The sequence below is a fragment of the Salvia splendens genome, chromosome 22 (assembly GCF_004379255.2).
Source record: "Salvia splendens isolate huo1 chromosome 22, SspV2, whole genome shotgun sequence".
NCBI lineage: Eukaryota > Viridiplantae > Streptophyta > Magnoliopsida > Lamiales > Lamiaceae > Salvia > Salvia splendens.
This window is the reverse complement of record NC_056053.1, coordinates 19,253,992-19,267,194: the sequence shown is the minus strand read 5'-3', so window position 1 is coordinate 19,267,194 and position 13,203 is coordinate 19,253,992. Positions and strand designations below refer to the sequence as shown.

The 13,203-nt window shown below is 44.2% G+C and overlaps 1 protein-coding gene across 1 annotated transcript; it reads right to left on the bottom strand.

Annotated features, from left to right (window-relative positions):
• Positions 1 to 270: 270 nt before the first annotated feature.
• On the bottom strand, positions 271 to 3,625 carry LOC121787556 (ankyrin repeat domain-containing protein, chloroplastic). Its single transcript, XM_042186328.1, has 7 exons — positions 2,794 to 3,625; positions 2,089 to 2,165; positions 1,792 to 1,890; positions 1,565 to 1,663; positions 1,129 to 1,227; positions 955 to 1,053; positions 271 to 719 (listed from the first exon to the last, which is right to left on the bottom strand). The coding sequence occupies exons 1-7, from the start codon at positions 3,560 to 3,562 to the stop codon at positions 630 to 632; spliced, it is 1,332 nt and encodes a 443-aa protein (XP_042042262.1). The 5' UTR covers positions 3,563 to 3,625; the 3' UTR covers positions 271 to 629.
• Between the last annotated feature and the right edge of the window lie 9,578 nt (positions 3,626 to 13,203).

The following is a 13,203-nucleotide window of genomic DNA, read 5'->3' as shown; positions in this document are numbered from 1 at the left end:
TAAAACATGTTTTAATTCAAGTTATAAGCATGATACATGTGATAATTACGCGAATAGAATTTGTCTAAATAATCTGCTAAATAGATCATTTTATGTGATCGGATCTCGTGCACGCTTCCGCTGCCAACCCCTTCAGATATATCCTCCACATTTGACCCACCTTTCTCAGCCATGATTCAAAATAAAGAAAAAGAGAACAAATGGGAAATACGCAGAACCTAGGATGAACCTAGGCTCTGATACAATGAAAGAATAGCAGAGGAATTGATATAGAAGATAAAGAGAGACTGCATATTTCCAGAAATAGTATGTTCATTCATTGTGATTGGAATTACGTGCTGCACACATATATATAGCTACACTAGGAATAATACTCTACCATCACAAGCAATAGAAGAGTGACAACACAACAAATTTAACTGCCTTGGACCACAAGAGCGAGCTGGCCACCCTCTCTTGCTGCCAACGTTTTAGGTGGTCCCAAGAGCACATCTTTCCAGCTCTTCATGCTGTGAGTAGATGCCACGTCCTTGACTGAAGGATCTTCATTTTCACATTTAGCATCAACATTAGGATTGAGAGCAAGCTTCACTTTAGTTTCAGCTTGCTTGAGAGTGCATAGGCTAACACTAGTACATGCGTTTGAGGAGCTTGATGAGTTCGTAAGTTCTTGTATCTCTACCAGAGTAGAGGCAAAGATCTAGAGCAGTTAATCCATCCTGAGCAAGAACGGAATTGGGGAAGAAAAATAAGATGCATAAATAGAGCTGAACGAATAACATTTATAAAAATGGAAGTGCATTTCACAGCCGATGACAAAAATAAGCACCTCATGCTATTTCTCATAGGATGACTACTATGAAGATTGAAGAGTAGCTTTGAAATTTCAAGACTAATCTCTGAAGCACAAATAATACCAATAATCTACTTATCATTTCCTCCCAAAGATCTTACCTTGTTCTTTAGAGATTTATCAGCTCCCTTGATCAGCAAAAGCCTCAGTATATCTGTCCTACGGGATTGCACTGCTAAATGCAATGGTGTCCATCCATCCTGTTAGTAATACGAGAAAAAGAAAAAATTAAACTCAGGGTACCACTTAAAAATGAGTCAATATAGGTAGCTTACATTATCTTGAAGATTTATGTCAACATTGTACAATAACAAGATCTTTATCATCTGACTAGAAGCTGCGAAGACAGCATAGTGCATTAAGGTAGCTCCCTCCTGTTGTAGCGAAAAAAATAACTCAGAAACAATACTAAAGCCAATAGTTCTTCCACAGCTTTGACAGTGGTAAAAACAAGGAGATAACATGTACAAATATTTGGAACCGAAGAATGATAAACTAAATAGTTGGTCCATAGTGAAGTTGACTACAGAGCTGAAGCATCTAGCGAAATGATACTGTAGTTGGTTTCTATTGCCAATTTTGTCATGAATAAGTTAATTCTCATGTTTTATCCAGAGGCAGGGCCTACAGTGTATGATATGCAGTAGCATGACATCTTCTTAATCACAATATATGTTCCTAAGGTCCTAAAAACAAGAGACTTTAACTTACATTGTCACGAACAAATGGATTTGCTGATTCTCTCAAAAGGAAGTTAAAAATAGCCTGCTTCTTGGCAAGAATTGCTTTGTGAATTGCAGTCAATCCATTCTGTAGGAAAAGGGACCACAACAACAAACTGGGATTAGCAGCAAGATTGAGATAATGACATCCTTCCTGGTAGATACTATTACAAGGGAATAGGAATCCAGCAACATGGGAATTCAGTCGCACTTTACCTTGTCTGGGGTATTAATATCAAGGTTGTGCTTTAACAAAGAATCAACGAGGTAAAATTCTCCCGCGGCAACAAGGGTATGCACAGGATGCCATTTCCCCTGAAAAAATTAATTGGCACCCTGAATTAGCACACATATGCTAAAATAGCAATATCATTGTATCCTGGCATCTGAGAATCATTAGAAACAAGAGAAATTTGACCATTGAAATGTTAGGGACGTCTCGATATATCCACATTTACACGACATTACACTATTTTCTCCCAACACAAGAGTCACAAGCCATGAGATACTCACCGAGGTAGCAACTGCTACATCAGGAACCCGCCTATTCATCATTGCCTTCTCTTCTTGTGAGAACAATTTACGAGTGCCTTCAATAAAATTGCAATCACAGGGAAATGAATATTAGAGATAAGAAAGACCAAAGAGGCATGTAGATAGTGAGATAAGTACAATACAAGCACCAGATAATCCACCACATTTCCTAGGATGACAGTTATGAGTGGCCGGTAGAATTATCTTAAGCAGTTGAAACTTATTTATCACAAGTCATAAGCCTCATAACATTACCATTCATACAACTGAGATTCATATTCAATATGTGACTGCTAATCTTCAAATACTTATGTTTACATATCAAGGCTACTATCGTACACTACGAACCCAAGAAAACTAGATCACCTCGGCTCCTACACTTAATCTTTCGAGTACTAAACACTCTCCTACCTCCCCTCCGTGGGAAGATTGTGCATGCAGGATAATGCCATACACTTCTCCGGGCTTATAACAGAGGAAAATCCCAATTTTTTACCAAGATCGTCATAATTCCACACAGATAAGATGACATAACTTCAATTACAGTTCCCAAATCTCAATTATCAAGTCTAAAGACCAAAACAACAATGACATCACAAATGCACAAGATCAATTCCCGTCACAAAATCAATGTTTATGCGCTAATTCAACACAAAACCAAACAACAAGCTGCAGCAAATATACCTTGAGATTTATTAACAGCGCCGCTCTCATACTTGCCACTACTGAAAAACGCAGAAACATCCTCCAATCCTCCTCCATACACTGTCAGCCTCGGATTCCTCGGCGCCACTCTACCTCCACCAACCTCTTCATTTGCCTCTTTCCGAGGCTCAATCTCCCTAAAATACTCCTTCTTCGGATTATCAAGCACCACGGGGCTCAGCTGCTTTATCTTCTCCTGCTTAATTTTCTCAAATTTCTCCAGCCTCGCTTGCTCAATTTCATCCTGCCCCTCCGAATTCAGAGGCATCAGAGCCTGCCTCCGCTTCATCACCCGCGTGCCGTACTCCAATTCCTGCGCCATCTTCCGTCGCTCCTTCTTTGAGATGTTCAATTCCTTCTGCACATCCAGCCACTCCTCCGGAATTAGGTTTTCCGCGGCGACATCCGCGTCTTTGTTGGCAGTCGATGTAGTGGAGCGCCTAGAATTGGTGGTGATTTCAATAAACGGGTCGTTGAAAATGCCCTCTTCGTAGACGAGGCAGTCACCGATGGCAGGTTCTTCGTCGTCTTCGTCTTCATCCTCGTCTTGTGGGCGAGGTGGTGAAACGGAGGCGTAGAGAGGTTGGAAAGTTGAGTGCAGGTGCTTGAGGGCGTGATTGTGGTTTGGTCTGTGAAATTGGATGGTGCGAGAGTGGGAAAGGGGGGAGATTGGGAGGAGAGGGAATAGTAGAGGAAGGTTTTGGGGGTTTTGCTGAATTGTTGATGTCCAAATTGCTGAGGACGCCATGGCTGTGTTACTGTGTAGGTGTGAGGAGAGGGGATATGATAACTTTTGGAGTAAACTTTCACGATTTATAAAAAAAAAAAAAACAAACTTTGCACGATTTATAGGCATGTGAAATTAAGTTTTACTTGTGCTAAAAATTGACTGAATAAGTGTGTGAAAAACCTTGACTCGATTTATAATGTATGTATGCTTTGATCACATAAATGCTTGTATAAACTCAAGCAAGTATGGTTTCAAAATCCTAAAGTCAGTTGCTTGAAAAATGTTGGAGGCAAGCAAAGGATAAGAGCCAAAACAAAAAAAAACAAAGCAATCCTTCATGATGAGGAACACTCCGAGTAGGTGAGCTTGCCTTTGTCTTGGGAGATTTTGCCACATTCTAACTTAGTTAGTGTTGCATCATCTGGTGATACAATGGAGTATAAAATATTACTACAAGTGAGTAGATGAGTGATTGTGTGAAATTGAGCGTGTGTTCCACACTGAATAAGGTGCCTGATGGAGTACGTACTAAACAAGCCCAACAGCAGTAAAGCCCATCAGCCTAAAGCCCAAGAAAGAGTATCAGTTCGGCATGACTAAAGAGTATCAGTCCGGCACAACCAAAGAGTATCAGTCAGGCATGACTAAAGAGTTCAGTTCGGCACAACCAAAGAGTTCGGCCCCAGCCTACAGCTCGGTAAAAGCCAACTAATCAAACTCTGCTCTCAGGTCGGCATCAAGCTCTACTCTCAGATCGGCAAAAGCTGCTCGGCAATAATTCAGCAGTTCGGTCTCAGTATTCGACCGAACTGGGAGATAGTGGACTCATGCAGAACCTCCACGACCTCCACTACACCCACGATCTATTTAGTGGTGTCAAGCAGTCATTAACTCTTGCAGGATAGTGGACCCATGCAAGGTCGCCACGACCTCCACGACATCCACTACCTAATAAGTGCTGCATGCCACGATCTTGGTTCAATGTATAAATAGAACCTAGGTCAGATAGATAGTTTTTTCTTCTGTTAACTTCTGTTAAGCTCTCTAGAGAGAAAATAGCGAATAGCAAGTCTGTATTGTTAGCTGTAGAAAACAGATCAAGCAATACAACTCTGCCCTCTTTTCTTCCCGTGGATGTAGATTTACCTCAGTAAATCGAACCACGTAAATCTCTGTGTGTTGATCTTCTTTCATTTTTACGAGCATTCATCACCATCAAAAATTCGCCGCCTCATCACTGGCGCCGTCTGTGGGAAACAGAGAACAAAATTTGTGATAAAGCGAATTTTTGACCCTTTTCCACCCCAAAAAATGCATACCAGATCACATAACACTCATAATACCGTTCGTGATAACCGTGAGGAAGCTAGTCCAGCTCGCAGGTCTGAAAAACGGCCTCGGGAGACATCTACCTCCGGTTCTCACGAAGAAGGAGCAAGCCACTCCAGGAGTCATCGCACCGAGTCTTCCCAGCAGCCCAATTTAAATGAAGCTGTCAAGCTGTTCTTGGCCGAGAAGCAGGAGGAGTTCTTAACCTTCCTGCAGAAGAGCCAACAGCCGGAGAAGACAACGGCGGATTCTCCCTCCTCATCCAGACATGAAAGTCACTACCGCAGTAGTGACGTGTCTTCCAGGAGAAAGAATCCTCAACCTCAACATGCTCCTGCTCCTCCTCGGTACCGGAACCACAGGAGAACTCCATCTCCTCCGTACCGAAGAGATGTCGGGTTCGCCATGTACGGAGCATTAAAGACTCCGTTCTCGGACGATATTACCCGAACTCCTTTGCCTCGGAACTACCGGACACCGTCAATGACTTATGACGGGCTGGAGGATCCTCATGACTTCCTGGGACGCTATCAATATAATATGGCGAACCAGGGTCTCAATGAGGTCCACATGTGCAAGCTGTTCCCCGAGCTGCTCATCGGGAACGCCAGAAGGTGGTTCGACAGCCTTCCTCAAGGCAGCATCAGATCCTACCGAGATCTCATGGATGCTTTCCACAGGAGGTTCTTTCAGAAAGCGGAAGCCCGAATCACTTCGGCTCAGCTGCTTTCTATACGTCAAGGTCGCGACGAAAAGATCAGCGACTTCCTGACGAGATTCCATAAGGAATGCCTACAAGTAGATAATCTCAACGATCTGCTTGTCATCTCGGCATTCCAAAATGGAATCCTGCCCGGAGCTCTCTACAGAAAGCTCGTTGAGTGCGGTCCGCAGACAGCTCAGGAAATGTGGGACATTGCGGACCAGTTTTCTCGTGCGGATGAGGCAGACCGTCGAAAACGGTCGTTAGACAGCTCATCCCAAGGAGACAAAAGGAAGCCCGATCAAAGCGACCAGGTGCTTCCTCGCCGAACTCCTTTTGAAAGAATTCAAAGGGCACCGGTACAAGGCAGATTGGGGCCACGTCTCAATCCTGAGAAGCCGCCCGCTCAGTTCGTACCATTAAACAAGTCAAGAGCGGAAATTTTCGAACTACATTCCGATATGTTCGAAAAACCAAAGCGGATGACGAAATCAGCCGCACGGCGACTTCAGGATCAATATTGCTCCTTCCATCAAACCCACGGTCACGATACCGAGGAGTGCCGAGATTTGGCTGCAGGTATTGATGTTCTTGTGAAAACAGGAACGTTAAAAAAATACCAAAGCAAGCAGCCGAAAAAGAACAAAAGGCAGAGAAGTGCGAACTGCAATCCTCAGGATCCGAAAAGGCATGAGGATCCCGAAGACGACGACGAGCCGCAATACGATGGAGTAATCCTGACTATTGATGCTCTCCCAGCCGGGAAGACTAAGTCGTCCCTAAAAGCAGAACGCAGAGGTTCCAATCAAGAGGAACCAACACATAAAAGGCTGAAGAAAGACGAAGTGATTACATTTTCAGATGCCGATCCCGTCCCAGCCATCTCTCCTCACCAAGACGCTATTGTCATTCAAGCCGGGGTGGCAAACAAACTGGTCCACAGAGTATTTGTGGATACAGGAGCGTCAGTCAGCATTCTTTTTAAAGAATGTTTCGATAAAATGGAAGTGGATCCAGCTCGGCTCAGTCCGGCTCCACTTCCTCTGAAAAGTTTCGCCCAGGAGGACACCCGCCCTGAAGGTATTATCAGCCTTCCGATCACGGTGGGAAAAGCGCCTACAAGCTCCAATACGATGATCGAGTTCTTTGTGGTGAAAGCTCGGTCTCCGTACAACATCATCCTGGGGAGGGATTGGCTCAACACAGTTCGGGCCGTTTGCTCTACTTATCACCTCACCATCAAGATCCCCACTAAAGGTGGGATAGCGGTCATCCGAGGTGATCAAAAAAGAGCAAAAGAATGTCTGCAGATTGCGCTTAAAAGTGCCGAGCAATCAGTTCGGCACCATCAAGCATAGCAATCACAGCAACCGGAGTCGGAGGCAAGCGAGATGACCGAAGTCACTTCAGAGCCGAACTCAATGACCGTTCAGTTATACGAAGATGATCCATCCAGAACGGTCAAGGTCGGCTTCGCAGGAACGCCTCTACTCCGGGAAAAGACCATTCAGCTCCTCAAGGAGTACAAAGATGTCTTTGCATGGTCTCCGTTGGACATGACCGGAGTGCCCCCCGAGGTAATCACTCATCGGTTAAATATTGATCCTTCAATCCGGCCAGTAAAACAGAAGCAAAGACTCTTTGCGGCAGAAAGAAGCCAAGTCATCCATGACGAAGTCCGCCAATTACTAAAAGCGGATGTACTATTCGAGGTGAAATATCCTTCTTGGGTGGCCAATCCTGTGATGATCAAGAAAAAAGGAGGAGGATGGCGGATGTGCATAGATTTTACCGATCTAAACAAGCACTGTCCAAAAGATTGCTATCCCCTTCCGAATATAGATAAAAAAGTAGAAGCTTTGATCGGCTTCGAAATTTTCTGTTTTCTTGATTTATACAAAGGATATCACCAAGTGTTGATGGATGAGAGTGACGCTCCGAAAACAGCTTTCATTACCGATTTCGGCATTTTCGCTTATAAAAAGATGCCATTCGGTTTAAAGAATGCCGAAGCCACTTATCAAAGGATGGTAGACAAGCTTTTTCGGCACCTAATCGGGAAACAGGTTGAAGTGTATGTCGACGACATAGTTGTCAAAAGCAAAAGCACTTCGGAGTACGAAGACAACCTCAAATCCACTCTCGACGTGCTCCGAAAAGCCAACCTCAAACTCAACCCCCAAAAATGTACCTTTTTGGTAGATTCAGGAAAATTTCTGGGTTGTTGGGTTTCAAAGGACGGACTCAAGGCAAACCCTTCAAAAGTTCAAGTCGTTCAAAACATGGCAATGCCGAAGTCCATACATGACGTGCAAAGGCTAACCGGATGTCTAGCCGCACTGAATCGATTCCTTTCCCAAGCAGCCGAAAAGCAACTGCCGTTCTTCAAAGTGTTGAAAAAAGCACCAAAGTTCGAGTGGGGAGCCAAGCAGAAAAAGGCCTTTGACGAGCTCAAAAGTTATCTAGCCAAGCTTCCTATTCTCTCTGCTCCAACCGAAGCCGAAGTAATATTCTTATACTTAGCGGCATCAGATCAAACCATCAGCGCGGTGCTTGTACGAGAAGAAGGCCTAAAGCAGTTTCCCATCTACTTTACAAGCCGAGCATTAAGAGGTCCAGAAACAAGGTATCAACCTCTGGAAAAAATTGCTCTGGCGTTAGTAAATGCAGCAAGGAGACTGCGGCCATACTTCTATGCTCACAAGGTATGCGTCTTAACCGATCTGCCTCTTCGGCAAGTTTTGACCAAGCCAGAAGCATCAGGCAGAATCGCCAAATGGGCCATAGAGCTGGGAGAACACTCAATCGAGTACCTACCTCGGAAAGCCATCAAGGGACAAGCCTTGGCAGATTTTCTTGCAGAGGCCAAGTTCGATCAAGCAATCCCTGTCATTGCCGAACAGAAAAAGTCTGCCAATGCCGAACTAGCACAGCCCTTGGAATCCGAAGTAGAGCCGCCAGACTGCTGGAGCGGATTCGTAGATGGAGCTTCAAACAAGATAGGAAGTGGAGCCGGAATTTTACTCGTCGCTCCCGACGGACACGAGGTAACCTACTCACTTCGGTTCCTATTCCCCACTACTAATAATGAAGCCGAGTACGAAGCCCTCCTGGCCGGACTCCAGTTAGCGCAAAGTCTGCTCGTCAAATCTCTCAAAGTCCATTGTGATTCACAAGTCATAGTAAATCACATGTTGGGAACAAGTGAAGCCCGTGACGAGAGAATGAAGAAGTATTTGGACAAAGCGCAAAGCATCAGCCGAAGTTTCTCCTATTTTCGGATAATCCGCGTTCCCAGAGCGGAAAATAGCCGAGCAGATACCTTAAGTAAGTTGGCCTCAGATCCGAGCTCAAAGGCGGAAGAATTAATGCATCGAAGCATTGATGAAGCCGAGGTACATTCAGTATCCAGCTCGCCGAACTGGATGACGCCGATCTTGCAGTATCTGGATCAAGGACAATTGCCCGAGGATAAGAGAGAAGCTCGGAAGATCACGTGCCGAGCACTTCGGTACGAACTTCATGAAGGAGTCCTCTTTAGAAAGTCTTACCTCCAGCCGTTATTGCGGTGCGTAGGACCAGAAGAGACGGACTACATCCTCAGAGAAGTTCATGAAGGATCGTGCGGCAGCCACATCGGAGCTAGAGCTTTAGCTAAAAAAGTTCTAAGATGGGGATATTATTGGCCAACCTTGGTACAAGAAGCAGTGCAGCTCGTCAAGACATGCCCGAAGTGCCAAATCCATGCAAATATCCCAAGGATGCCGCAGACCGATCTATCCACTATGCAAAGTCCTTGGCCTTTCATGCAATGGGGCATAGACATAGTGGGACCACTTCCTCAAGCTCCTCGGCAAATGAAATTCCTAATCGTTGCCGTGGACTACTTTACGAAGTGGGTGGAAGCTGAACCATTAGCTACGATAACGAGCTCGAAGGCATTGGATTTCGTCTGGAAGAACATAGTGTGCCGATTTGGCATACCCCACATCCTCAACTCGGATAACGGGACTCAGTTCACCGACAAGACGTTCAAGAATTGGTGCCAAGAGCTGAATATTCAACAGCGGTTCACTTCGGTCTCTCATCCACAAGCAAACGGACAAACGGAGGTAACAAATCGTATCCTGGTGAAAGGGTTAAAAGCTCGGTTAGAACAAGCCAAAGGACAATGGGTAGAAAATCTCCCTCAAGTCCTATGGTCCTACCGAACTACACCCACAACCTCCAACGGTGAAACTCCGTACAGTCTGGTATACGGCACTGAAGCCGTGATTCCGGTGGAGATCGGCGTACCCAGTCCCCGAACTCTAAATTTCTCAGCAGAAATGAATGACGACGGACTGAAAGCTGAGCTAGATCTTGCCGAAGAAAGAAGAGAATTGGCATGCATAAAAGCAGCCAAGTACAAGGAGCAAGTAGCCCGGTATTACAACCAAAGGGTGAAGAAGCTGCAATTTCAAGTGGGAGATCTCGTCTTGAGAAACAACGAAGTAAGCCGAGCAGAAAAGCTGGGCAAGCTCGAACCCACATGGGAAGGTCCGTATCGGGTGTCAGAAGTCCTCGGCAAAGGGTCTTATAAATTGGCTCACATATCAGGAGAACAGGTACCCCGAACATGGCACATTTCCAACCTCAAAAAGTTCCATTTGTAAGAGACAGTCCGGTCAGTCTGTCTTGTGTCTAGTTCGGTCCTAAGGCTATGTGCGTTTTTTGTCTCTGTGCTTTATTTGGCTTACTTGGTTTTTTTTTTTTTTTTTTGTCTCTGTGCGTTTTTGTCTGTCTGTTTCGTCTGTCTCTGTGCGTGTCGTCTCTTACAAATGTTACTGAGGTATCTTGTTCTTCGAAGGCTGATCCCCTTCTTAGAACATGTACAAGCCAACGATTGTGCGTCAAAGCTTCTACAGAAGATACAAGACCACAATTCAGCTTAAACAAGCAGTTCGTCTGAAACGAGCTGCAACAAGCCAACAATTGTGAGTCAAAGCTTCTACAGAAGATACAAGACCACAATTCAGCTTAAACAAGCAGTTCGTCTGAAACGAGCTGCAACAAGCCAACCATTGCGAGTCAAAGCTTCTACAGAAGATACAAGACCACAATTCAGCTTAAACAAGCAGTTCGTCTGAAACGAGCTGCGATAAGCCAACGATTGCGAAGTCCAAGCTTCTACAGAAGATACAAGACCACAATTCGGCTTAAGAATCAAGCACTTCGTCTGAAACGAACTGCAACAAAAGTCTGATTCTCGCGATAAAACTTGCCTGAATTACGACTAGGGAAAGTCCGATCCACGCGATAAAACTCGCCGAATTAGGACAAGGGAAAGTCCGATCCCCAAATTAGGACAACGGAAAGTTCGATCCGAGCGATAAAACTCGCCAAATTAGGACACAAACCAAGTCCGGTCAAAGAAGAGTTCACTTCATCAGACCGAGGACAAACATCAACTTACCCCGTACCTTTATCCAGAATGCCGAAGTGATTCACTTCACTTTCCGGAGGGGGTAGTGATGGAGTACGTACTAAACAAGCCCAACAGCAGTAAAGCCCATCAGCCTAAAGCCCAAGAAAGAGTATCAGTTCGGCATGACTAAAGAGTATCAGTCCGGCACAACCAAAGAGTATCAGTCAGGCATGACTAAAGAGTTCAGTTCGGCACAACCAAAGAGTTCGGCCCCAGCCTACAGCTCGGTAAAAGCCAACTAATCAAACTCTGCTCTCAGGTCGGCATCAAGCTCTACTCTCAGATCGGCAAAAGCTGCTCGGCAATAATTCAGCAGTTCGGTCTCAGTATTCGACCGAACTGGGAGATAGTGGACTCATGCAGAACCTCCACGACCTCCACTACACCCACGATCTATTTAGTGGTGTCAAGCAGTCATTAACTCTTGCAGGATAGTGGACCCATGCAAGGTCGCCACGACCTCCACGACATCCACTACCTAATAAGTGCTGCATGCCACGATCTTGGTTCAATGTATAAATAGAACCTAGGTCAGATAGATAGTTTTTTCTTCTGTTAACTTCTGTTAAGCTCTCTAGAGAGAAAATAGCGAATATCAAGTCTGTATTGTTAGCTGTAGAAAACAGATCAAGCAATACAACTCTGCCCTCTTTTCTTCCCGTGGATGTAGATTTACCTCAGTAAATCGAACCACGTAAATCTCTGTGTGTTGATCTTCTTTCATTTTTACGAGCATTCATCACCATCAAAAATTCGCCGCCTCATCAGTGCCTCAAATAAAGGTTGAAGTCCGACGCCAAAGCATTCTTCAGAACAACTGAGAGAAGAATCGTTATTGATTCCATCGGAAGTTGAGTCACCAATTTTCTTTAATCAGAGAAGAATCGTTAGTGATTCCATCGGAAGTTGAGTCACCAATTTTCTTTTATTAAAATCGAAAGATGAATAGTACTCCCTCCGTTCCCTCATAGTTGAGGCGAAACTTTTCGGCGAGTTTAAAAAAAAGACGTTGAGTGTATTAAATAAATATATAAAAAAAAGTAAAAAAGGGAAAAACGTAGAGCGAATAAAGTAAAAAGTGAATAAATTAGAGAAAATAAGTAAGAAAGAGAAGAAGTTTACTATATATGAAAATTACTCAACTGTCACGACCACATCTCCCTAGTCAAAGAAAGTGTAGCTTTACCGCGACTAAAACATACTGAAACTGTCTCAACTCATCATAAGATGCTTAAATCAAAAGAAACATTGTCTGAAGTGTGTTGAGGGTACAAATCATGCTGAATCAGAGTAGTTATGAGAAATTGTCTTTGTTAAATGAATGTTCTGAATTTGCGCAACGGAAGAGTACCAAGACAGATGTAGTATGTATGAAGACACACTACACCCGCTACCTTCCTACTTATTTGGTCTTCTGTCCCAACACCTCCTCGGCTTTGACAGCGATCAACCTGCACATTAAAGAAAACAAAATGCAGGGCTGAGTACTTGATGCACTCAGTGGGCTCATGCCGAAAACTGTTTTCTTTTAGTTGTCAGCCAAGCTGAGTGAACGCGGGGTTTTACTGAAAATTTATCCCGGTCACTAAAATCTGTTATTTCTTTCTGAAAATAGACTGCAGTCTCTTAAACTTCTGATGATATGCCATATCAGTTGCGTGAATCGGGAATGTGGCCACATTCCACGACCACTGGGCCGGCCAACCTGGCGCTAGCTCACGACCCACGAACCGGCCAACCTAGCGCTAGCTCACGGTTCCTATGTGTACACTAGTCCGAGTAGGATTTACTGACCTACTGGGACCCGAATTCGATTTAACTGGGTTGGCATAGCCAACAGATAGGCAATCATAAAACAAAACATGGCATGACAACTCATTCAAATAATCATGTTTTCACATAAAACACGCTTTAAAAGAAGGAAGAGAAAGAAAGCCCACCTCAATTGCTTAAACTTTTGCAAAACGGGTGTTTTCCTTGTCCTGAGACTACTCGTCGAGCGATGACGTTCCTTTACAAAATTTAATATACTCAAATTAGGCTTTTAAAGAAATGCTTATCTTGCATGAATGCATGCCTAAGCGTGTGCTCTTTTATTTTATCCCTTTCTTTCAAAATCTAGAAATCTTAGTTCTGTAATTAAATCGGGGATTTAATTTA

Bases quoted from the DNA above. Each gene is read 5' to 3' on its own strand.
- LOC121787556 (XM_042186328.1), bottom strand. From the start codon at position 3,562: ATGGCGTCCTCAGCAATTTGGACATCAACAATTCAGCAAAACCCCCAA. The intron at 1,891-2,088 runs GTGAGTATCTCA...TAATTTTTTCAG, and splicing joins ATGTAGCAGTTGCTACCTCG to GGGAAATGGCATCCTGTGCA. The intron at 720-954 runs GTAAGATCTTTG...GTTCTTGCTCAG, and splicing joins ATAAATCTCTAAAGAACAAG to GATGGATTAACTGCTCTAGA.